Here is a 25,568-nt window from a genome sequence, read left to right as displayed (position 1 = left end):
TTTACCTTTTCTCCTCTTATGCCTTCCTTCTGAACCTTGAAAAAGCAAGAAAAAGAAAAATCAGTAATGCCATTTCCTCTCACATGCCAGAAATAAAAAAGATAATAATGGCTTATTAAATTGGATAATTAAGTGAATCGCAAATGGCTAACCATATAAATTACTTGCTGTGTTTGGATATATTTTATAGTTAATATTCTATCAACATTTTGCAGCAAACCAACAATAGAAATAAAAACAGCTAATTCAATTAAAGCCGCAAGCGGCGATGATGGCCCTCGCCCCCCGCGCGACCGCCCGGGGCCGGCCACCGCCCCCACGCACCATTTTCCCCGCCTGGCCACCCCACGGCCGCAATCCGCCCCCTTCACACAATTTCTATATAAATATGTGTGACCCACACATTATAATGGAGGTCCACGGCGTTGAACCGGCAACCTCGTGCACAATACAGGCATGGTGTAATGGACTTTTTTGCCTCTTTTGAGGTCCACAATGATCTCACCAACTTTCATGCCAATCGGACAAAGTTGAGTTTTTTACCTGTACAGTAGGGGGCGCTATGGAGGTCACTGGCCACATGTTTATAATGGTTCTCTATTCACAGTTTTAATCCGCATCAGTGATTAGAATTTGAGCTTTTTAGTCTGATCCATGTGTCTGTGAGAGGGAATCAAATATGCAGGAAAGCAGTCATAATTTGACAGTGTGCTGTGCATAAACCAGAAAGAATATCCCCAAAATGTGGATGATTATTGACAATAATCATGTGTACATACTGTATGTGGAGTTTGAGGAAATTTGGATGAAAAACCTAGGACTAGATATGATTCATAGACATGCAAGTCAAAGTGCCAAGTGCCAATTTCTTTTCAATTTATTGCGCCCCTGGTGGCCAACAGTGGAAAATAACCCATGGCCATAATGTAATTTTTTGTTTCTTCTGAGACCCTGAATTGATTCCAAGAATTTCGAAGGACTCCGATAATGTTGGCGATTCACCCCTATGGTAGGGGGCGCTATAGTGTTCATTTTGATTAAAATTAATATTGCATTCCACTCAGGCCCCAATCTCGCATATGTGATGTGAATGTGAGCTCTGTAGGGCAATGCCTGTGGTCGTGAGAGGACATCGAAAAAACAGGAAACAAAGACGTATTTCGGTGGCGGCGTACGGGCGAACCGTGTGGAATTTGGAGAAAACGTGGATAACTTTTGAAAACCCATGTGTGTGGATGTGGCATGTGAAATCTGAGCTCATTTGGACCAAAAACCTGAGACTAGTAGCGTTTTGAAAACACGCTGCGAATGAAGTGGCGAATTTTTGATCCAAAATGGCCGACTTCCTGTCTGTCATAGAGCAGTGCTTCAATTCATTTTTATGCTTGTCCCCCCATTCTCTATCACTGTTCTGCTTTTTGTGTGTGTTTTCCAAAATAAACCAGGCTCCTCTCCCATAGGGGTGAATTTTTAGGTGGCGCCGTCGAGTCAGGGGGCATGGGACATTTTCCCGACACCAATTTTATGACATTTTTTGCCGAGCCGGTCGATTCTATACCCCCATGTGAGACTTTTCGTGAATGTTCAGGGGGTGAAAAATGCGATTGTTTTGGCGGAAAAACGAAGAACAATGTTAATATGCAGTGTGGCCCTGAGCTGTGTGGCTCTGACTCTATATGAGAGGGGTCTGTGGCTTTGCACCGGCAACCGTGTACATAATACAGGTATGGTGTAATGGACTTTTTTGACCCTTTTAATGCCCACAATTATCTCCCCAAGTTTCATGCCAATCGGACAAAGTTGTGTATTTTACCAATACTGTAGGGGGCGCTATAGTGTTCATTTAGATAACAATTAATAGTGCATTCTATTAATACACTAATATCACATGTGTGATGAGAATTTCAGCTGTTTAGAACCATGTATGTGCGTGTAAGAAATTTTTTTATGATTTTTTTTGTAGTTTTTGCACCCCTGGTGGCCAACCGTGGAAAATGACTAATGGCCATAATGTAATTTTTTGTTTCTTGTGATGCCACTGATTTACTCCCCGAATTTCGTAAGAATCCGATAATGTTGGCGTTTCACCCCTATGGTAGGGGGCGCTATAGTGTTCATTTTGATTAAAATTAATATTGCATTCCATTCATGCCCCAATCACACATATGTGATGTGAATGTGAGCTCTGTAGGGCAATGCCTGTGGTCGTGAGAGGACATCGAAAAAACAGGAAACGAAGGCGTATTTCGGTGGCGGCGTACGGGCGAACCGTGTGGAATTTGGAGAAAACGTGGATAACTTTTGAAAACCCATGTGTGTGGATGTGGCATGTGAAATCTGAGCTCATTTGGACCAAAAACCTGAGACTAGTAGCGTTTTGAAAACACGCAGCGAAAAATTTGGCGAATTTTCGATTCAATATAGCCGACTTCCTGTCTGTCATAGAGCAGTGCTTCAATTCATATTTATGCTTGTCCCCCCATTCTCTATCACTGTTCTGATTTTTGTGTGTGTTTTCCAAAATAAACCAGGCTCCTCTCCCATAGGGGTGAAATTTTAGGTGGCGCCGTCGAGTCAGGGGGCATGGGACATTTTGCCGAAACCAATTTTATTAAATTTTTCGCAGAGCTGGTCGATTCTATACCCCCATGTTAGACTTTTCGTGAATGTTCAAGGGGTGAAAAATGCGATTGTTTTGGCAGAAAAACGAAGAACAATGTTAATATGCAGTGTGGCCCTGGGCTGTGTGGCCCTGACTCTATATGAGAGGGGTCTGTGGCATAATACAGGTATGGTGTAATTGACTTTTTTGACCCTTTTAATGCCCCCAATTATCTCCCCAAGTTTCATGCCAATCGGACAAAGTTGTGTATTTTACCAATACTGTAGGGGGCGCTATAGTGTTCATTTACATAACAATTAATAGTGCATTCTATTAATACCCTGATATCACATGTGTGATGAGAATTTCAGCTGTCTAGAACCATGTATGTGCGTGTAAGAAAATTTTTAATGATTTTTTTTTAGTATTTGCGCCCCTGGTGGCCAACCGTGGAAAATGACTCATGGCCATAATGTAATTTTTTGTTTCTTCTGATGCCATTGATTTATTCCCCGAATTTCGTAGGAATCCGATAATGTTGGCGTTTCACCCCTATGGTAGGGGGCGCTATAGTGTTCATTTTTATTACAATTAATAATCCATTTTATTAATACCCTCACATCACACGTGTGATGTGAATTTGAGCTGTGTAGACCAATGCATGTGCGTGTCAGAATTTTTTTTTTTGATTTTTCTTTTAGTATTTGCGCCCCTGGTGGCCAACCGTGGAAAATGAGTCATGGCCATAATGTAATTTTTTGTTTCTTGTGATGCCACTGATTTATTCCCCGAATTTCGTAGGAATCCGATAATGTTTGCGTTTCACCCCTATGGTAGGGGGCGCTATAGTGTTCATTTTTATTACAATTAATAATCCATTTTATTAATACCCTCATATCACACGTGTGATGTGAATTTGAGCTGTGTAGACCAATGCATGTGCGTGTCAGGCATTTTTAAATGATTTTATTTGGAGTCTTTGCGCCCCTGGTGGCCAAGTGTGAAAAATGACCTATGCCCGTAATATTATTTTTTGGTCCACGTCATGCCCCCAATTTATTTCCCGAATTTCGTAGGAATCCGATAATGTTTGCGTTTCACCCCTATGGTAGGGGGCGCTATAGTGTTCATTTTGATTAAAATTAATATTGCATTCCATTCATGCCACAATCTCGCATATGTGATGTGAATGTGAGCTCTGTAGGGCAATGCCTGTGGTCGTGAGAGGACATCGAAAAAACAGGAAACGAAGGCATATTTCGGTGGCGGCGTACGGGCGAACCGTGTGGAATTTGGAGAAAACGTGGATAACTTTTGAAAACCCATGTGTCTGGATGTGGCATGTGAAATCTGAGCTCATTTGGACCAAAAACCTGAGACTAGTAGCGTTTTGAAAACACGCTGCGAAAAATTTGGCGAATTTTCGATTCAATATAGCCGACTTCCTGTCCGTCCTAGGGCCGCACTATGATTGGCTTTTTTGCTTGTCTCCATGAGCTCTATCACTGGTGTGAATTTCGTCAAGCTAGGGCGAAAAATGCGTGTCGGCTCCCAATTCATTTTAAAATTTTGAATTTTCTAGGTGGCGCTGTCGAGCCAGTGTGTGTGGGTCATTTTCGTGATGCATATTTTCTTGAATTTTTTGCGAAGCTGGTCGATTTGATACCCCCATGTGCGACTTTTCGTTGACGTTCAGGGGGTGAAAATTGCGATCCAAGGGGGGGAAAAAAAATAATAATTAAAGCCGCAAGCGGCGATGATGGCCCTCGCCCCCCCGCGCGACCGCCCCCCCATGCGACCGCCCGGGGCCGGCCACCGCCCCCACGCACCATTTTCCCCGCCTGGCCACCCCACGGCCGCAATCCGCCCCCCTTCACACAGTTTCTATATAAATATGTGTGACCAACACATTATAATGGAGGTCCACGCCGTTGAACCGGCAACCTCGTGCACAATACAGGTATGGTGTAATGGACTTTTTTGCCTCTTTTGAGGTCCACAATGATATCACCAACTTTCATGCCAATCGGACAAAGTTGAGTTTTTTACCTGTACAGTAGGGGGCGCTATGGAGGTCACTGGCCACATGTTTATAATGGTTCTCTATTCACAGTTTTAATCCGCATCAGTCATTAGAATTTGAGCTTTTTAGTCTGATCCATGTGTCTGTGAGAGGGAATGAAATATGCAGGAAAGCAGTCATATTTTGACAGTGTGCAGTGCATAAACCAGAAAGAATATCCCCAAAACGTGGATGATTATTGACAATAATCATGTGTACATGTTGTATGTGGAGTTTGAGGAAATTTGGATGAAAAACCTAGGACTAGACAGGTTTCATTTGCACTTAGGAAAAGTCGTGTAGGAATTTAAATCCAATGACGAAGTCATATTTTGAGGGCATCCTACTCATGAACCATAAAGAATATCCACGTTTTGGGGATATTCTTTATTTATGGATGATTATTGACAATCGACATATGTACATACTGTATGTGGAGTTTGATGTAATTCGGATGAAAAACCTAGGAGTAGATATGATTCATAGACATGCAAGTCAAAGTGCCAAGTGCCAATTTCTTTTCAATTCATTGCGCCCCTGGTGGCCAACAGTGGAAAATAACCCATGGCCATAATGTAATTTTTTGTTTCTTCTGAGACCATGAATTGATGCCCCAAATTTCATAGGAATTGGATAATGTTGGCATTTCACCTCTATGGTAGGGGGCGCTATAGTGTTCATTTTGATTAAAATTAATATTGCATTCCATTCAAGGCCCAATCTCGCATATGTGATGTGAATGTGAGCTCTGTAGGGCAATGCCTGTGGTCGTGAGAGGACATAGAAAAAACAGGAAACGAAGGCGTATTTCGGTGGCGGCGTACGGGCGAACCGTGTGGAATTTGGAGAAAACGTGGATAACTTCTGAAAACCCATGTGTCTGGATGTGGCATGTGAAATCTGAGCTCATTTGGACCAAAAACCTGAGACTAGTAGCGTTTTGAAAACACGCAGCGAATGAAGCGGCGAATTTTTGATCCAAAATGGCCGACTTCCTGTCTGTCATAGAGCAGTACTTCAATTCATATTTATGCTTGTCCCCCCATTCTCTATCACTGTTCTGATTTTTGTGTGTGTTTTCCAAAATAAACCAGGCTCCTCTCCCATAGGGGTGAAATTTTAGGTGGCGCCGTCGAGTCAGGGGGCATGGGACATTTTGCCAACACCAATTTTATGAAATTTTTCGCAGAGCCGGTCGATTCTATACCCCCATGTGAGACTTTTCGTGAATGTTCAGGGGGTGAAAAATGCGATTGTTTTGGCAGAAAAACGAAGAACAATGTTAATATGCAGTGTGGCCCTGAGCTGTGTGGCCCTGACTCCATTAGAGAGGGGTCTGTGGCTTTGCACCGGCAACCACGTACATAATACAGGTATGGTGTAATATACTTTTTTGACCCTTTTAATGCTCACAATTATCTCCCCAAGTTTCATGCCAATCGGACAAAGTTGTGTATTTTACCAATACTGTAGGGGGCGCTATAGTGTTCATTTAGATAACAATTAATAGTGCATTCTATTAATACCCTGATATCACATGTGTGATGAGAATTTCAGCTGTCTAGAACCATGTATGTGCGTATAAGAAATTTTTTAATTTTTTTTTTTTTTTTGTATTTGCGCCACTGGTGGCCAACCGTGGAAAATGGCTCATGGCCATAATGTAATTTTTTGTTTCTTCTGATGTCACTGATTTATTCCCCGAATTTCGTAGGAATCCGATAATGTTGGCGTTTCACCCCTATGGTAGGGGGCGCTATAGTGTTCATTTTTATTACAATTAATAATCCATTTTATTAATACCCTCATATCACATGGGTGATTTTAATTTGAGCTGTGTAGACCAATGCATGTGCGTGTCAGACATTTTTAAATGATTTTATTTGGAGTCTTTGCGCCCCCGGTGGCCAAGTGTGAAAAAAGACCTATGCCCGTAATATTATTTTTTGGTCCACGTCATGCCCCCAATTTATTTCCCGAATTTCGTAGGAATCCGATAATGTTGGCGTTTCACCCCTATGGTAGGGGGCGCTATAGTGTTCATTTTTATTACAATTAATAATCCATTTTATTAATACCCTCATATCACACGGGTGATTTTAATTTGAGCTGTCTAGACCAATGCATGTGCGTGTCAGACATTTTTCAATGATTTTATTTGGAGTCTTTGCGCCCCTGGTGGCCAAGTGTGAAAAATGACCTATGCCCGTAATATTATTTTTTGGTCCACGTCATGCCCCCAATTTATTCCCCGAATTTCGTAGGAATCCGATAATGTTTGCGTTTCACCCCTATGGTAGGAGGCGCTATAGTGTTCATTTTGATTAAAATTAATATTGCATTCCACTCATGCCACAATCTCGCATATGTGATGTGAATGTGAGCTCTGTAGGGCAATGCCTGTGGTCGTGAGAGGACATCGAAAAAACAGGAAACGAAGGCGTATTTCGGTGGCGGTGTACGGGCGAACCGTGTGGAATTCGGAGAAAACGTGGATAACTTTTGAAAACCCATGTGTCTGGATGTGGCATGTGAAATCTGAGCTCATTTGGACCAAAAACCTGAGACTAGTAGCGTTTTGAAAACACGCAGCGAATGAAGCGGCGAATTTTTGATCCAAAATGGCCGACTTCCTGTCTGTCATAGAGCAGTACTTCAATTCATATTTATGCTTGTCCCCCCATTTTCTATCACTGTTCTGATTTTTGTGTGTGTTTTCCAAAATAAACCAGGCTCCTCTCCCATAGGGGTGAATTTTTAGGTGGCGCTGTCGAGTCAGGGGGCATGGAACATTTTGCCGACACCAATTTTATGAAATTTTTCGCAGAGCCGGTCGATTCTATACCCCCATGTGAGACTTTTTGTGAATGTTCAGGGGGTGAAAAATGCGATTGTATTGGCGGAAAAACGAAGAACAATGTTAATATGCAGTGTGGCCCTGAGCTGTGTGGCCCTGACTCCATATGAGAGGGGTCTGTGGCTTTGCACCGGCAACCACGTACATAATACAGGTATAGTGTAATTGACTTTTTTGACCCTTTTAATGCCCACAATTATCTCCCCAAGTTTCATGCCAATCGGACAAAGTTGTGTATTTTACCAATACTGTAGGGGGCGCTATAGTGTTCATTTAGATAACAATTAATAGTGCATTCTATTAATACACTAATATCACACGTGTGATGTGAATTTGAGCTGTGTAGACCAATGCATGTGCGTGTCAGAAATTTTTTTATGATTTTTTTTTTAGTATTTGCGCCCCTGGTGGCCAACCGTGGAAAATGACTCATGGCCATAATGTAATTTTTTGTTTCTTCTGATGCCACTGATTTATTCCCTGAATTTCGTAGGAATCCGATAATATTCGCGTTTCACCCCTATGATAGGGGGCGCTATAGTGTTCATTTTTATTACAATTAATAATCCATTTTATTAATACCCTCATATCACACGTGTGATGTGAATTTGAGCTGTGTAGACCAATGCATGTGCGTGTCAGAAATTTTTTTATGATTTTTTTTTTAGTATTTGCGCCCCTGGTGGCCAACCGTGGAAAATGACTCATGGCCATAATGTAATTTTTTGTTTCTTCTGATGCCACTGATTTATTCCCTGAATTTCGTAGGAATCCGATAATATTCGCGTTTCACCCCTATGATAGGGGGCGCTATAGTGTTCATTTTTATTACAATTAATAATCCATTTTATTAATACCCTCATATCACACGTGTGATGTGAATTTGAGCTGTGTAGACCAATGCATGTGCGTGTCAGGCATTTTTAAATGATTTTTTTTGGAGTCTTTGCGCCCCTGGTGGCCAAGTGTGAAAAATGACCTATGCCCTTAATATCATTTTTTGGTCCACGTCATGCCCCCAATTTATTTCCCGAATTTCGTAGGAATCCGATAATGTTTGCGTTTCACCCCTATGGTAGGGGGCGCTATAGTGTTCATTTTGATTAAAATTAATATTGCATTCCACTCATGCCCCAATCTCGCATATGTGATGTGAATGTGAGCTCTGTAGGGCAATGCCTGTGGTCGTGAGAGGACATCGAAAAAACAGGAAACGAAGGCGTATTTCGGTGGCGGCGTACGGGCGAACCGTGTGGAATTTGGAGAAAACATGGATAACTTTTGAAAACCTATGTGTCTGGATGTGGCATGTGAAATCTGAGCTCATTTGGACCAAAAACCTGAGACTAGTAGCGTTTTGAAAACACGCTGCGAAAAATTTGGCGAATTTTCGATTCAATATAGCCGACTTCCTGTCCGTCCTAGGGCCACACTATGATTGGCTTTTTTGCTTGTCTCCATGAGCTCTATCACTGGTGTGAATTTCGTCGAGTTAGGGCGAAAAATGCGTGTCGGCTCCCAATTCATTTTAAAATTTTGAATTTTCTAGGTGGCGCTGTCGAGCCAGTGTGTGTGGGTCATTTTCGTGATGCATATTTTCTTGAATTTTTTGCCAAGCCGGTCGATTTGATACCCCCATGTGAGACTTTTCGTTGACGTTCAGGGGGTGAAAATTGCGATCCCAGGGGGAGAAAAAAAATAATAATAATAAGAAGAAGAAACCCAGGAAGAACAATGCCCCTCGCCATCACTTCGTGAGTGGCGAGGGCCAATAATAATTAAAGCCGCAAGCGGCGATGATGGCCCTCGCCCCCCATGCGACCGTCCCCCCATGCAACCGCCCGGGGCCGGCCACTGCCCCCACACACCATTTTCCCCACCCGGCCACCCCACGGCCGCAATCCGCCCCCCTTCACACAGTTTCTATATAAATATGTGTGACCAACACATTATAATGGAGGTCCACGGCGTTGAACCGGCAACTTCGTGCACAATACAGGTATGGTGTAATGGACTTTTTTGCCCCTTTTGAGGTTCACAATTATCTCCCCAAGTTTCATGCCAATCGGACAAAGTTGTGTTTTTTACCAGTACAGTAGGGGGCGCTATAGAGGTCACTGTCCATCTGCTCATTATGTTTCTCTATTCACAGTTTTATTCTGTATCAGTGATTAGAATTTGAGCTTTTTAGGCTGATCAATGTGTCTGTGAGAGGGAATCAATTATGCAGGAAAGCAGTCATATTTTGACAGTGTGCTGTGCATAAACCAGAAACAATATCCCCAAAACGTGGTTGATTATTGACAATCGACATATGTACATACTGTATGTGGAGTTTGATGTAATTTGGATGAAAAACCTAGGAGTAGATATAATTCATAGACATGTAAGTCAAAGTGCCAAGTGCCAATTTCTTTTCAATTCATTGCGCCCCTGGTGGCCAACAGTGGAAAATAACCCATGGCCATAATGTAATTTTTTGTTTCTTCTGATGCCACCGATTTATTCCCCGAATTTCGTAGGAATCCGATAATGTTGGCGTTTCACCCCTATGGTAGGGGGCGCTATAGTGTTCATTTTGATTAAAATGAATATTGCATTCCATTCATGCCCCAATCACACATATGTGATGTGAATGTGAGCTCTGTAGGGCAATGCCTGTGGTCGTGAGAGGACATCGAAAAAACAGGAAACTAAGGCGTATTTCGGTGGCGGCGTACGGGCGAACCGTGTGGAATTTGGAGAAAACGTGGATAACTTTTGAAAACCCATGTGTCTGGATGCGCCATGTGAATTCTGAGCTCATTTGGACCAAAAACCTGAGACTAGTAGCGTTTTGAAAACACGCTGCGAATGAAGTGGCGAATTTTTGATCCAAAATGGCCGACTTCCTGTCTGTCATAGAGCAGTGCTTCAATTCATATTTATGCTTGTCCCCCCATTCTCTATCACTGTTCTGCTTTTTGTGTGTGTTTTCCAAAATAAACTAGACTCCTCTCCCATAGGGGTGAATTTTTAGGTGGCGCCGTCGAGTCAGGGGGCATGGGACATTTTGCCGACACCAATTTTATGAAATTTTTCGCAGAGCCGGTCGATTCTATACCCCCATCTGAGACTTTTGGTGAATGTTCAGGGGGTGAAAAATGTGATTGTTTTGGCGGAAAAACAAAGAACAATGTTAATATGCAGTGTGGCCCTGAGCTGTGTGGCCCTGACTCCATATGAGAGGGGTCTGTGGCTTTGCACCGGCAACCATGTACATAATACAGGTATAGTGTAATTGACTTTTTTGCCCCTTTTAATGGCCACAATTATCTCCCCAAGTTTCATGCCAATCGGATAAAGTTGTGTATTTTACCAATACTGTAGGGGGCGCTATAGTGTTCATTTAGATAACGATTAATAGTGCATTCTATTAATACCCTCACATCACACGTGTGATGTGAATTTGAGCTGTGTAGACCAATGCATGTGTGTGTCAGAAATTTTTTTATGATTTTTTTTTTTGTATTTGCGCCCCTGGTGGCCAACCGTGGAAAATGACTCATGGCCATAATGTAATTTTTTGTTTCTTCTGATGCCACTGATGTATTCCCCGAATTTTGTAGGAATCCGATAATGTTGGCGTTTCACCCCTATGGTAGGGGGCGCTATAGTGTTCATTTTTATTACAATTAATAATCCATTTTATTAATACCCTCATATCACACGTGTGATGTGAATTTGAGCTGTGTAGACCAATGCATGTGCGTGTCAGACATTTTTAAATGATTTTTTTTGGAGTCTTTGCGCCCCTGGTGGCCAAGTGTGAAAAATGACCTATGCCCGTAATATTATTTTTTGGTCCACGTCATGCCCCCAATTTATTTCCCGAATTTCGTAGGAATCCGATAATGTTGGCGTTTCACCCCTATGGTAGGGGGCGCTATAGTATTCATTTTTATTAAAATTAATATTGCATTCCATTCATGCCCCAATCTCGCATATGTGATGTGAATGTGAGCTCTGTAGGGCAATGCCTGTGGTCGTGAGAGGACATCGAAAAAACAGGAAACGAAGGCATATTTCGGTGGCGGCGTACGGGCGAACCGTGTGGAATTTGGAGAAAACGTGGATAACTTTTGAAAACCCATGTGTCTGGATGTGGCATGTGAAATCTGAGCTCATTTGGACCAAAAACCTGAGACTAGTAGGGTTTTGAAAACACGCTGCGAAAAATTTGGCGAATTTTCGATTCAATATAGCCGACTTCCTGTCCGTCCTAGGGCCGCACTATGATTGGCTTTTTTGCTTGTCTCCATAAGCTCTATCACTGGTGTGAATTTCGTCGAGCTAGGGTGAAAAATGCGTGTCGGCTCCCAATTCATTTTAAAATTTTGAATTTTCTAGGTGGCGCTGTCGAGCCATTGTGTGTGGGTCATTTTCGTGATGCATATTTTCTTGAATTTTTTGCCAAGCCGGTCGATTTGATACCCCCATGTGAGACTTTTCGTTGACGTTCAGGGGGTGAAAATTGCGATCCCAGGGGGAGAAAAAAAATAATAATAATTAAAGCCGCAAGCGGCGATGATGGCCCTCGCCCCCCATGCGACCGTCCCCCCATGCAACCGCCCGGGGCCGGCCACTGCCCCCACACACCATTTTCCCCACCCGGCCACCCCACGGCCGCAATCCGCCCCCCTTCACACAGTTTCTATATAAATATGTGTGACCAACACATTATAATGGAGGTCCACGGCGTTGAACCGGCAACTTCGTGCACAATACAGGTATGGTGTAATGGACTTTTTTGCCCCTTTTGAGGTTCACAATTATCTCCCCAAGTTTCATGCCAATCGGACAAAGTTGTGTTTTTTACCAGTACAGTAGGGGGCGCTATAGAGGTCACTGTCCATCTGCTCATTATGTTTCTCTATTCACAGTTTTATTCTGTATCAGTGATTAGAATTTGAGCTTTTTAGGCTGATCAATGTGTCTGTGAGAGGGAATCAATTATGCAGGAAAGCAGTCATATTTTGACAGTGTGCTGTGCATAAACCAGAAACAATATCCCCAAAACGTGGTTGATTATTGACAATCGACATATGTACATACTGTATGTGGAGTTTGATGTAATTTGGATGAAAAACCTAGGAGTAGATATAATTCATAGACATGTAAGTCAAAGTGCCAAGTGCCAATTTCTTTTCAATTCATTGCGCCCCTGGTGGCCAACAGTGGAAAATAACCCATGGCCATAATGTAATTTTTTGTTTCTTCTGATGCCACCGATTTATTCCCCGAATTTCGTAGGAATCCGATAATGTTGGCGTTTCACCCCTATGGTAGGGGGCGCTATAGTGTTCATTTTGATTAAAATGAATATTGCATTCCATTCATGCCCCAATCACACATATGTGATGTGAATGTGAGCTCTGTAGGGCAATGCCTGTGGTCGTGAGAGGACATCGAAAAAACAGGAAACTAAGGCGTATTTCGGTGGCGGCGTACGGGCGAACCGTGTGGAATTTGGAGAAAACGTGGATAACTTTTGAAAACCCATGTGTCTGGATGCGCCATGTGAATTCTGAGCTCATTTGGACCAAAAACCTGAGACTAGTAGCGTTTTGAAAACACGCTGCGAATGAAGTGGCGAATTTTTGATCCAAAATGGCCGACTTCCTGTCTGTCATAGAGCAGTGCTTCAATTCATATTTATGCTTGTCCCCCCATTCTCTATCACTGTTCTGCTTTTTGTGTGTGTTTTCCAAAATAAACTAGACTCCTCTCCCATAGGGGTGAATTTTTAGGTGGCGCCGTCGAGTCAGGGGGCATGGGACATTTTGCCGACACCAATTTTATGAAATTTTTCGCAGAGCCGGTCGATTCTATACCCCCATCTGAGACTTTTGGTGAATGTTCAGGGGGTGAAAAATGTGATTGTTTTGGCGGAAAAACAAAGAACAATGTTAATATGCAGTGTGGCCCTGAGCTGTGTGGCCCTGACTCCATATGAGAGGGGTCTGTGGCTTTGCACCGGCAACCATGTACATAATACAGGTATAGTGTAATTGACTTTTTTGCCCCTTTTAATGGCCACAATTATCTCCCCAAGTTTCATGCCAATCGGATAAAGTTGTGTATTTTACCAATACTGTAGGGGGCGCTATAGTGTTCATTTAGATAACGATTAATAGTGCATTCTATTAATACCCTCACATCACACGTGTGATGTGAATTTGAGCTGTGTAGACCAATGCATGTGTGTGTCAGAAATTTTTTTATGATTTTTTTTTTTGTATTTGCGCCCCTGGTGGCCAACCGTGGAAAATGACTCATGGCCATAATGTAATTTTTTGTTTCTTCTGATGCCACTGATGTATTCCCCGAATTTTGTAGGAATCCGATAATGTTGGCGTTTCACCCCTATGGTAGGGGGCGCTATAGTGTTCATTTTTATTACAATTAATAATCCATTTTATTAATACCCTCATATCACACGTGTGATGTGAATTTGAGCTGTGTAGACCAATGCATGTGCGTGTCAGACATTTTTAAATGATTTTTTTTGGAGTCTTTGCGCCCCTGGTGGCCAAGTGTGAAAAATGACCTATGCCCGTAATATTATTTTTTGGTCCACGTCATGCCCCCAATTTATTTCCCGAATTTCGTAGGAATCCGATAATGTTGGCGTTTCACCCCTATGGTAGGGGGCGCTATAGTATTCATTTTTATTAAAATTAATATTGCATTCCATTCATGCCCCAATCTCGCATATGTGATGTGAATGTGAGCTCTGTAGGGCAATGCCTGTGGTCGTGAGAGGACATCGAAAAAACAGGAAACGAAGGCATATTTCGGTGGCGGCGTACGGGCGAACCGTGTGGAATTTGGAGAAAACGTGGATAACTTTTGAAAACCCATGTGTCTGGATGTGGCATGTGAAATCTGAGCTCATTTGGACCAAAAACCTGAGACTAGTAGGGTTTTGAAAACACGCTGCGAAAAATTTGGCGAATTTTCGATTCAATATAGCCGACTTCCTGTCCGTCCTAGGGCCGCACTATGATTGGCTTTTTTGCTTGTCTCCATAAGCTCTATCACTGGTGTGAATTTCGTCGAGCTAGGGTGAAAAATGCGTGTCGGCTCCCAATTCATTTTAAAATTTTGAATTTTCTAGGTGGCGCTGTCGAGCCATTGTGTGTGGGTCATTTTCGTGATGCATATTTTCTTGAATTTTTTGCCAAGCCGGTCGATTTGATACCCCCATGTGAGACTTTTCGTTGACGTTCAGGGGGTGAAAATTGCGATCCCAGGGGGAGAAAAAAAATAATAATAATAAGAAGAAGAAACCCAGGAAGAACAATGCCCCTCGCCATCACTTCGTGAGTGGCGAGGGCCAATAAGAAGAAGAAACCCAGGAAGAACAATGCCCCTCGCCATCACTTCGTGAGTGGCGAGGGCCAATAATAAGAAGAAGAAACCCAGGAAGAACAATGCCCCTCGCCATCACTTCGTGAGTGGCGAGGGCCAATAATGTGTTTATAGCAAGTATTCAAAATCAGTCTACTTTTATGATTATAGATGAGAGCATAAAATCGAACCCTTAACTCAAGCTGTGAACATTATTGCTTCCCATAACACAAATAACAACCGCCATCATTGTAAAAAAAACATTGTAAAACTGAAATCCCCCCAAATCGTTTGATTCACATTCAGTTGTGGCCCTGGTGGCTTGCACATCCTGTTCTAGACACAGCTACAGATCTATGCCAACAACACATGGTTTATTTCAGTGCTGATTACAGACTGTTCCAGGAGGCTTTTTTGAATCAAAGAAATGATGGCAAGAACAGCAATCTTTGACCCTGACAGGCACATATTACCTGTTTTTATAGCTTGAAAGTATAGAGCACATAGGATATATCTTATATTTGAAACTGTATTACAAAGAAGATTACAGATTAGTCCTTAAAAGCTATATCATTTTGCATCAAACAATTAGCAGGACACGATATTCTTTCCTATTCTTTCTATTTAAGTAATCAAGTTTCTAATTACAAAACACAAATATATCTCAAATTCTTACACCCACTACTTATACTGCACGACAGATTAGACCACTAATTTCACCAAAATGTAGTTAACGTACTGGTAATCTTTTAAAGTTTTTCTTAATTTGACCGTTTTTAGTTTATAATTTTACTTCCTGGTTAGTGCACAGCATACATAGAGATAATTCTGTAACTGTTACCTGGCAACCATACTGTGTAAGACTTATTTTAATAGTTTTGATTTGACCAATGAAAATATATGACAACACCTTTACTGTACTTTACTGTTAAATTAATGTTTAAACTGTCAGTGAAAAAGTTGTCCCTGCATTTTGGATATATTTCTGTGTATTGAACACGTAGACTGAACTGATATTTCTTGTTCCTATCCATGGGTTTCAGAAATCAAAATTATGAACATTTCTATAGCAATTAAAAACTGAAAATGGTAGCTGGTCAAGTTTTTATACAGCCTTGAACCACTCACCCATTCACACATGCAGAAAGTGAGGGCAAGGGGGATTAAGTGTCTTGCCCAAGGACACATCAACTGCATTCATTTGTTAGAGTTGGAAATGCACCGCTAACCTGTGGGTCAGTGGACAAATGCTCTACCAACTGAGCTTCTATCGCCCTCAAAAAAACAAAATGTTATATCTTTTGAAAGGTAAAAAAGGCCTCAAAATGCTGCATATAAAATATTATAATAACAAAACCCAAAAACAGCTTCAAATTCTTACACCCACCATTCAAGTAAACAACCGTGTATTCATTTCAGTTACTATTTCTAGTACTTACTACATCTCCAGGTATTCCAGGAAGCCCTCTCTCGCCCTATGACACAGGGCACACAAGGAGAACAACACTGCGATTAGAGCCGCTGTAAGACGCGTTCAAAGGAACTCCTCTAGGCAAGTACACATAAATAACTACACTTTATGACATGGTGCCTTTTTAGATGTGAAAAGTGAACGTTGTGGGTGACAAGGTGAAATAATTGTGTCGATGTGCAATCAAACAGGGTGTGTGTGTGGGACTATTGGGAGACACGCATCAAAGAGGTAATTAGAGACAGACAAATGTGAGTGCGTTTCATTGGAGCAGACAAATGAGTGGGCTGATGGCAGACTGTTGGAATGTCTGGAGAAAAGGAAGAGGAGCATGGGAAACTGACAATGAGGCCAAATGAAATGCTTGATTATTTTAAAATATTTGTTCTTTTATAAGAAAAAAAAAAAAAAAAAAAAAAAGTTCCATTGTCAGCAGTTATGTAGACCACTGTGACATGGAAATAAAAAGATTCCAGGCAGGTAGGAGTCGGCTCTTGGTGATGGCAATGCTTCAATATATAGTTAAAGGTCCATATTACACTATTTTCTGATGTTATAATGTTTCTTCATCACAAACAGACCTGGAGTTGTGTTTTGTTTCATTCACGCATGTTTAACACACAAACCCTGCATATTTAGGCAGAGTTCTTCTCTTCATGTGGTGATACAGGAAGTGCTCCAGGAAGTATTTTTAAACTCCCCACACCTTCACTAGAATCATTTGACTAATTTCAGCTCTGGAATTGCCAATCTTTACTGAACTAAAGGTAAAATGTAGCTGTTAACGTGAAAACTACCACTTCATGACATCACAAGGTGGAACAGAGCATTTTCAGCTTTGGAGATGTAGACAGACTAATAACAAAGTGTTACTCAAAAATGTGTGAATGAAACAAAACACAACTCTAAGTATGTTTTTGAGGAAGTAACAACAATATAACATGGCCTAAAGTTCACAAGAGTCCATTTTGGGTAATATAGGACCTTTAAAGATGCACTATGGAACTTTTCTGGCGTGTGGTCTACCGCTTGCTTGTGTCCATGGAAATGTGATTGCCTTTACTAGAATGTTCCACAGTATGTCATTAAACTCATCTATTTTCATTAAGACAAGATGAAAACGCCACCAGGCCAACATACATCTGTGGAGAGGCGAGCCCACTCACAGTATAAACACAGTATATTTATATTATTTTCTATTCTTTTTTCTGGGCAATAAAAACATCTGCAATGAAAAAATACTAGACAGATCAGTTTAATGCCCTACAGTGAAACATTCCAGGCAACACAGTAGCATCATGAAGAAAACCAGCCTCCAGAAAATTACACTTCACCTGTTTAATTTGCTTTGCCTGAAATTTTCCACAGCATGGCATTAACCTTATCTATCTTTTACAGCTAAAAGAAAATATGCATTTTGTGTGCGGGGTAACCTCTCCACGGATCTGACCTGTAACCTGGCTCAGTGGTGTTTAGGTTAATGCCATACTAAGGAACATTATATAGCAGTTGCAGACCCCCCACTAGAAATGTTACATATGGCACCTTTATCTTATTATATTTATCATTAGATTTAAAACACTGGGGCACTTACCTTGTCTCCTTTAATTCCACTGGGACCAGGAGTACCAGCCAATCCTCTCAACCCCTTCAAAAAGACAAGCATAGTAAGGAATCGTAAAATATATTATACAGTAATTTTGTGAAATGTACTTAATTAAACTCACATCTTTTCCAGGAACACCATTTTTCCCAGGTAGTCCGTCGATACCAGCCAGGCCCTAAAACAGAATAAAATGGAAAAATGGTATGAGATTTTCAGACACATATATAAGATTTACATAGCCTATATATAATACGTTTTGGGGTTAATGAAGCTGAAGAGTGAAGTGAAGCAGGGGATTGCTCTCATCTTCTGCCACTCTTCTTTAATCAACTCTTTCCACCAGTCTCATTCTAAAGCTGTTTTCAGATCTGAGCTGCACTTGTGAAATCTTTCAGTGCCTCATCATGTCTCAGCAGCAGACCCATCTCACTCGCCTCTTCACTGCCACCAACACTAGAAGAACAGCTTATTTTTTAGTACTAGCCTACTTTTTTGCTTTCTTTCTTCAATTTCCCTGAAATATGAATAGGTCAATATAATGAGCTAGTAGTTTGGGTACCGGTAGTTATCTTATGTCTGTGTAATCCCCCGTCGACCAGGTCTGATCCATAGCAAAAGATGAAGTTTAAATCTATTAACTGGACAAATTGTTGTAGGAGTGAAAACATTTCACTGCTCGTCCAAGCCGCATCTTCAGTTCTGGTCAGATTACTGCTGCACATTGCCTTATATCTATCTGAAGGGTGAGGGGCTAACTACACTGAAACTGTAAACAGCAATTGTCGCCATTTTCAGCCTTAACAACTCTATTCAACCTGTAATGGCCCTACTACTGTTCTCTTTGTTTCCTTTTGTTTGCTTTGGGTCTGATGATGGAATCATAGACCTGTGAGAGTTTATGTCTCAGGCCCTCATTCCTGTTTAAGGAAGGATTGTCTTTCCTAACAAAAACTTCTTTAACTCCCTTCTCAAACCATTTTTCTTTTCTCTGGCTGAGTTCTGAACCTCACTATCTTAGTTTCAGCTGTTTAATTATCTTATGTTCAGAAAGTTGTTGGTTCAATTCCTGCTTTAACCAATTCATGTGTAGATTGTTAGAAGTAGCAGTTTACCACCACTGAGTTTGGGACGCAAATGAGTAATAACCACGGTACTGTAATGTTTTGAAAAGTTTGACAAGTGCGATATATAGTAAATCTGCACCGTTATAGTTGTCATCAAATATGTAATATAAGTTGTTGTTTTATGAGGAGAGGAGGGACATATTCAAAAAATGAATATCACAATTTTCTTGGAGCCAGAGTCCCAGTTTGGATTTGGTCACAGTTCATGTAAAAGTTAGTATCCTTGAATACTGCTTTGAAAAGAAAACTACAAGTCATCTGCTTCTTCTGAAAAGCACATGTAAAATGGGTAGAATGTTTTATTTTTATTGTGGTATTGTTTTAGTAAGAATGTACTTTTCTTCTTTACTAGTTCTTAATGTGATTTTCTGCAGTATCGATACTTGCTCAAATTCACATCTCGTTTCAATACCAGTTTTAGTATCCATTACTATCTGATTTTCAATAGTTATGACCAGCAGAAAAAAGTAACTGCTTGAGCATAAAGCTAGATTCAAAAGAAAATCTGCGATAAATACTATATAAATTATGAGATGGTCAGACATGAAGAAAAGAATAAACCAAATGTAACTACATCATTACACATGTTTCCCTCCCGAAATGAACTGTGTGTAATGTAAAACACAACCCCATCTTTTCAATAACGTCTCATTCATCCGAGCTCTGTAACCCAAGCTACCCCTCTTCCTCCACTGGATCTCCTCTCTCACGAGTGCCTTTCCAACGAACCCCACAGGAAATTGCCTGGTAATGTTGTGAATGGAGAGACAGACAACTCTAAACCTGTCAAACCATAGGACTCAGCATGTTTTAGTCCACTTTGCCTTTAACCTGCTATGTTTCCTCAAAGTGTATGTTAAACTCATCAGCGTCTTAACTTGGTAGCTACAACATCGTCCTATCCACATGTTAAAATCATTTACAAAAAGAAAATGTCTCAGCATGATTCAAAATATTTTCCAACTGATCATATTTCCTGTTTAAAAACTATTTGATCTTTTACTTGAAAACACAAGACATCCCAGTCTAATACAATATCAAATAATTATAAATGATATTCTGGAAATAACTGTTGGGGGTAGTGTTATCACGATACTCAATGCTGATCCCAATACCACAATGATACTAAAATCGTAGTACTTTCTTTCATATTCCCATGTGTCCTTATATCTGTGTAATCCCTCAGTGGTCCAGTAGGTTCATAGTGGTCCATGGGTGTACACTAGTCTATGTGGTCTTATACTTTCTGATACAGCTCAAGATCATTCTAAATCTATTGGGGAAAGGTTTATTTCTGTCCTGTGAATGTGACTTTTTTAGTAACGACACTTGCTCAAATGAGTAGGACACCAGTTTTAGTATTAGTATCTTATATTCAGTACTTCTAAGAACCCTACGAAGCCAACATCTCAGCAAGATTCAAAATGTCTTCCAACTGGACATACTACCTTTATTAATCTATCTGGTCTTTTGCTTGAAATCACAAGACATCCCAATCTCATAAAATATCAAATAATCCTAAATTATATTCTGGAAATAGTTGCTTATACATGGATATAACTTCCAGTGGGTCTAGAGGTCGCCTGAGTTGCATTACAGCGTCATTCTAAAGGAAAATAGGAACGTTCACATCAACAAAGCTCCAGTGGACTTGAATAGGTTGCCTTGTAGCCAAACGCCCCCACACAGTCCTGGATGAGATGTATGGAGAGTGAATCAAGGAAGCCACATCTGTTTGGACCATTACACCCCTGGCTTTGGAGTTCCAGGAATGGCCTCTTCCAGGGAATGAGTTGACCCTGCTGTCGAGATGTAGTCCATGATGTTTATTTGAGAAGTTAAGCTGACTTGTAAATCTCGGCTGAAAATGTCCATCTGAAAGTCTGTCATTTGGTCCTGTGCATGTTGCCTACTTGTTCGGCTGCCTAATTCGTTAGGAATATGATATAAAAGTTAGCCTGCAGAAAAAACTTACTGGGGCACCTGGTATTCCTTTTTCACCTTTGTTGCCGGTTTCACCCTGCAAAAAAAAACATATGAAATGTTTATTAAATATACGATTTACTATTAAATAATAATGATGATAATAATAATAATAATTGTTATAATTATTATTAGTAGTAGTAGTAGTGATATTTGTATTATTATTATTATTATTATTATTATTATTATTATTATTATACGCATTACTCACAGTCACGCCTCTCAGTCCGGGGGCACCAGGACTTCCAGCATCACCTTGAATTCCCTATAAAGACGGAGAACGGAGCAAAAAATGATTTGCGTTGGATTGTATTACAGTTAAAATCAGTAGTTTTCATTTTTCATAAAACAAATGAACACAAAATGACGTTTCGATCAAATGTTCTGGTAATCAAACTCTATTTTTTAAGTGTGTACGTCACCGGAGCGCACACACGAGCCTCACGTGACATCTCACACTCGCACGTGACATAACGTGACCTCACTGGACGTTCATCCACATGAAAGTTCTATGTTCGACGTGTCTCAATTCGACGTTCTATGTTCTACGTATCTCAGTTCTACATGGCACACTTCGAAGTACCTTCCAAAGGACCCGACCGAAGGGCGCTCCTCCATGTTCCTCCGCTGCAAAGGCCGTGCTGAAATAGGACAGGCCCAAACCACGGAGCGTACGTCAACCGCTGTCTGTGCGCTTACGTTTCGTCGCTTACGTTACGTCGCTTACGTTACGTCGCCTAGCAACCGTGACAGCTGTTGACTAATGAGCTATACGGCTGTTGACAGTAAAATGGACACTGAAATAATTACAGTTTCATTTTTAATTCTTTATTATTTTATTGAAGAAGAGCCAAGGTGTCATCGTCGCAGCCGTTTATTTCAGTTTAGATTGAATGAAGTAAGGAATTAATCTTTCCCCTTGAATATCAATAGAAAAATATAACGTTGAAGGTGATTTTTTTCCCCCCAATTGTAGCTAGTGTTACATGCGCTCTTACGTGTGCTCCACGCTTCGTTCACGGCCGATCTCCATGGAAACGCTGGAAAAGCAGGGCATTTTCTCTGCCCCAGGACAGGCCTTGTAGCGCCGGAAGTGACATAAGTGTCCTTCAAATGCAGCACGGCCTAAGTTGTTTGGCTAACCGCATATTTACATTTGTGAAACAATTAAATATATGTTTAATTCTTATTTCATATTAAATATTGCAGACAATTTAAGATAAGCAAAGTTAGCCAAGTATAGTTTAGTTTTTCTTTTTTAATGTTTATGCTTCTAAATAATATTATTAGATGCATTCTACTTAGAGCAAATCCCAGTTTTATTCCTGTGTCTTTTGTATTTGCTAATGTAAGATTTTCAGTATTTTATTTAATATATCCTTAACTACTTATACATTTACATTCATAGCATTAGGTCGTTGTTGAGTACAGTGCACTCTCTTGCCAAGCATGTGAACCTACTCTAGTTGCTTTTTTTATTGCAACCAACCTATATATCTGTCTTATTAGTTACAAGCTCATTTACAGTGGCAGAAAACTGTGGTCCAGAGAAGCACATCATTAAACAGGTCATTAAACAGAAAACCAGCTCTTGTCCTAAATGGTTTAAATTGGGTAGAATTTAAGCATACCTTTGGGCCTGCTGGACCTTGCACCCCTTTACTTCCTGGTGATCCTGCTTCACCCTGTTTGAAAAAAAGCATTGTTATGCCATACAAAATTATCTATATTTATCAAAAAGTCTGTGATGTTTCTCACTTTGTCTCCTTTATCTCCAGGTAAGCCATCGATACCAGGAACTCCTCCTAGCCCCTGTAAGTAGAGCAAAAATGAATAATTAGTATCTCGTTGGTCATTTTAATGTTGCCATGTAAGCACACAGATTCAGGATCACTTGGCACACCTTCTCTCCTTTTGGTCCAGCAGCACCTGTTAATCCTATGCTGCCTGTGTCACCCTGTAAAAAAGTATTCATTATTTTACTTTGCTACTCAACGCATGCACCAAATAGTGGTTAAAGTTGTTGACGTGCTCTTGCAACCTGGTATCACAAAACTGGTTTAGAAGCTAAAATGTTAATGGACAAATAACGTTATTATTAATACAACCAATGGAAATGACAGACAACATTGAAGTGAAGCTATAGGTGTACAATGCAAATGTTTAGTTGAAATTGTGGAAAATCATGACAACATAAAGAACACTCAATAGCTATAAAGACACACTATGATCGAACCTTTTATATTAACTGTATATTATTGTGTTTTAATTGGAGTGATCTTCTGTGCCAGGGATTTTCTTCATAAAAACAAAAAATATACACATTAGTACCACAAGACCCCATCTGCCACACTACCCTGTTCAAATCACAGATGGCTGCCTTTTAATTATTTGAAGCTTACATGAATTCAGTGCCATTTCCTCTATCATACATTTTAAGTGAGACCCCTGCCTGTGCTCTATAATGAGAGATAGTTGCCTATAAGAGCATCGCCACTAATGGACTTTCTGTGGAGTTTGTTAAATATTCAATTAGAGAGGACCTCAGTGGGGTGAATTCATTGTCACAAAGTATGTCTTCATGAAAACAAAGCCTCACAAAGCCCCAGTCTGCTCAGTGCTAGTTTATCTGTGTTTCTGCACACTGCCTTTATAGAGAATATCCCATTCTTGTTACTTGTAGCTGTAGATTAAGACCTGCTGGTCCATGAAGTGACAGATGAAAGGAATAAAAGCAGCAGGATGTTCTGCATTAAAGTTATATTTAATGCAGTAGTTTTATGGAGCAAGTAGAATTTGGCTTTTTAAGAAGAAAAAAAATGAACAAAAAGCAATAAGTGAGTAAAAACCAAAAAGGAAAGGGACATCATTTTGTCCAGTCTTTGAGGTCAACTTGAGCAGTTCTATCAAGGCAGAGTGATTCATGTTGGCAGTTTTGTCTCTAGAATAGAGCTCCTCCAACTACATGCTGGCACTGCCTGAGCCTGAGGCAGACTGGGTGGGCCTTTGGGCAAGCCTGACCCTACTACCATCCTCTGTGGTCACCTGGGCTTTAATTCAGGACATCACTCTAAACATCCTAACTGTTCCATTAGAGGTGCAGTGGGACATGACGTAATAGAAACGAGCAGAGAAAGAGTTCATGTTGTGTCTAATACATGCATATACAATATGCACCAAGACAAACATGCTGTGCTGAGGCTCATGCAGCAGACAGGATGGAGCACTTACCTTCTGCCCTCTGTCGCCTTTGACAGAGATGACTTTGCCCTGCAAATAATTCATCGTTCAGATCAATTATTATCGAGGCACAGAAAGAGAGCATGGGAGGGCATGCATGGCAATTAACTCTTATGTGTTTTGTAACTGACTTCAGATATGTAAATGTGTAATTATCTATGTTTTTTGTGTTGCTGTTTTTATATTTTTATATCTTATTTGTTTTCCTACAGTTTCTCCTTTTTCTCCTTTGAGGCCAGATGGTCCAGCAGCACCTGTAGCACCTGTGTCACCCTGAAAGAGCCACATGGAGTGTAAACAAACGGAGAGCGTCGGTCTCACACTCAAATGTACAAGAAGGCACCTTTTCACCCTTGGGACCTGCAACACCAGGTTCACCAATCTCTCCCTGTGAAAATACAAGTGCTTAGAAAGCCCTGAAAACAAGACTCTGTACTGGAGCATTTGGCACATGAAAAGGATAATTAGGTTATGTAAGTCTGGTCCAAACAGGGTTTACCTTGTCTCCGGCAGGACACGAGCAGTTGACTTCAGGACCCTTCTGTTGCTCTGCGCTGGTCGGGGTTGGAGTTGGGATCTCTACTGGGGGAGCTTCTGTCACTACCTTTTTGGGACACTGAAGAAGACCAAGAATAAGTTGTAAATACACAACCTATGATTTTCTTTGTTGTAAAAAGTCAAAGGCTGTCTCAAAATCACTTTGTAATCATAGTTATGAATAGCTTTGCATCATTTGTAACTATGTAAAGTATAATTCTACAACCAGCTAGATTTGTTCTTACAGAGCCTATTGTTTTGCTGTTCTATCAGACAAAAGATTATAGTGAGTCTAAATGCTAAGTATTCGGAACAACAACAATAGTGAAAAGTATATATTGTGTTTCTTTTATATCTGGCTACAAAATAGAATCTGTTTTGTTGGTTGGTAGAGCATGTAAAATGTATTTTTTATAGACTGACGAGAGCACTGGCTGACAGAACTTACCGGCCCAGTAGGTAGATCGCAGCAGGTCTCCAGCTCAGCATGTTTGGCATCGCAGTAAATCATCATCCTCTGAAGATCGAACTGGGTTGGTATAAACAAACATTTCATTGATTAGAAACTTTGCAGCGTGTGTGGCCACATTTCATTTCTGAGTGGAAACCTCTTTGATAATAATGGTGTTAGTGATTTTAAAGGTATTTGACATTGCCCCATTATTACATTACTATTATTATATTACTATAAGTC

At 40.7% G+C, this 25,568-nt stretch overlaps 1 protein-coding gene across 2 annotated transcripts in view; it reads right to left on the bottom strand.

Annotated features, from left to right (window-relative positions):
• The window catches only part of col22a1 (collagen, type XXII, alpha 1), a 67,249-nt gene that overhangs the window by 24,377 nt on the left and 17,304 nt on the right, over positions 1–25,568 (bottom strand). Inside the window, exons 8-21 of one of the 2 annotated variants that reach the window (XM_033975231.2) lie at positions 25,323–25,403; positions 24,837–24,953; positions 24,681–24,725; positions 24,548–24,610; positions 24,329–24,367; positions 23,001–23,054; positions 22,856–22,909; positions 22,729–22,782; positions 21,309–21,362; positions 21,090–21,134; positions 18,112–18,165; positions 17,979–18,032; positions 16,353–16,388; positions 6–35 (exon numbers count right to left, since the gene is read on the bottom strand). In XM_033975231.2, the coding sequence (XP_033831122.1) occupies positions 6–35; positions 16,353–16,388; positions 17,979–18,032; positions 18,112–18,165; positions 21,090–21,134; positions 21,309–21,362; positions 22,729–22,782; positions 22,856–22,909; positions 23,001–23,054; positions 24,329–24,367; positions 24,548–24,610; positions 24,681–24,725; positions 24,837–24,953; positions 25,323–25,403 (780 nt within the window). The remainder of the gene's footprint in view (positions 1–5; positions 36–16,352; positions 16,389–17,978; positions 18,033–18,111; positions 18,166–21,089; positions 21,135–21,308; positions 21,363–22,728; positions 22,783–22,855; positions 22,910–23,000; positions 23,055–24,328; positions 24,368–24,547; positions 24,611–24,680; positions 24,726–24,836; positions 24,954–25,322; positions 25,404–25,568) is intronic. The other variant, XM_055225191.1, reaches the window with a different exon arrangement.

Source organism: Periophthalmus magnuspinnatus, chromosome 11 (genome assembly GCF_009829125.3).
Source record: "Periophthalmus magnuspinnatus isolate fPerMag1 chromosome 11, fPerMag1.2.pri, whole genome shotgun sequence".
Taxonomy (NCBI): domain Eukaryota; kingdom Metazoa; phylum Chordata; class Actinopteri; order Gobiiformes; family Gobiidae; genus Periophthalmus; species Periophthalmus magnuspinnatus.
This window is presented reverse-complemented; position numbering and strand designations above follow the sequence as displayed.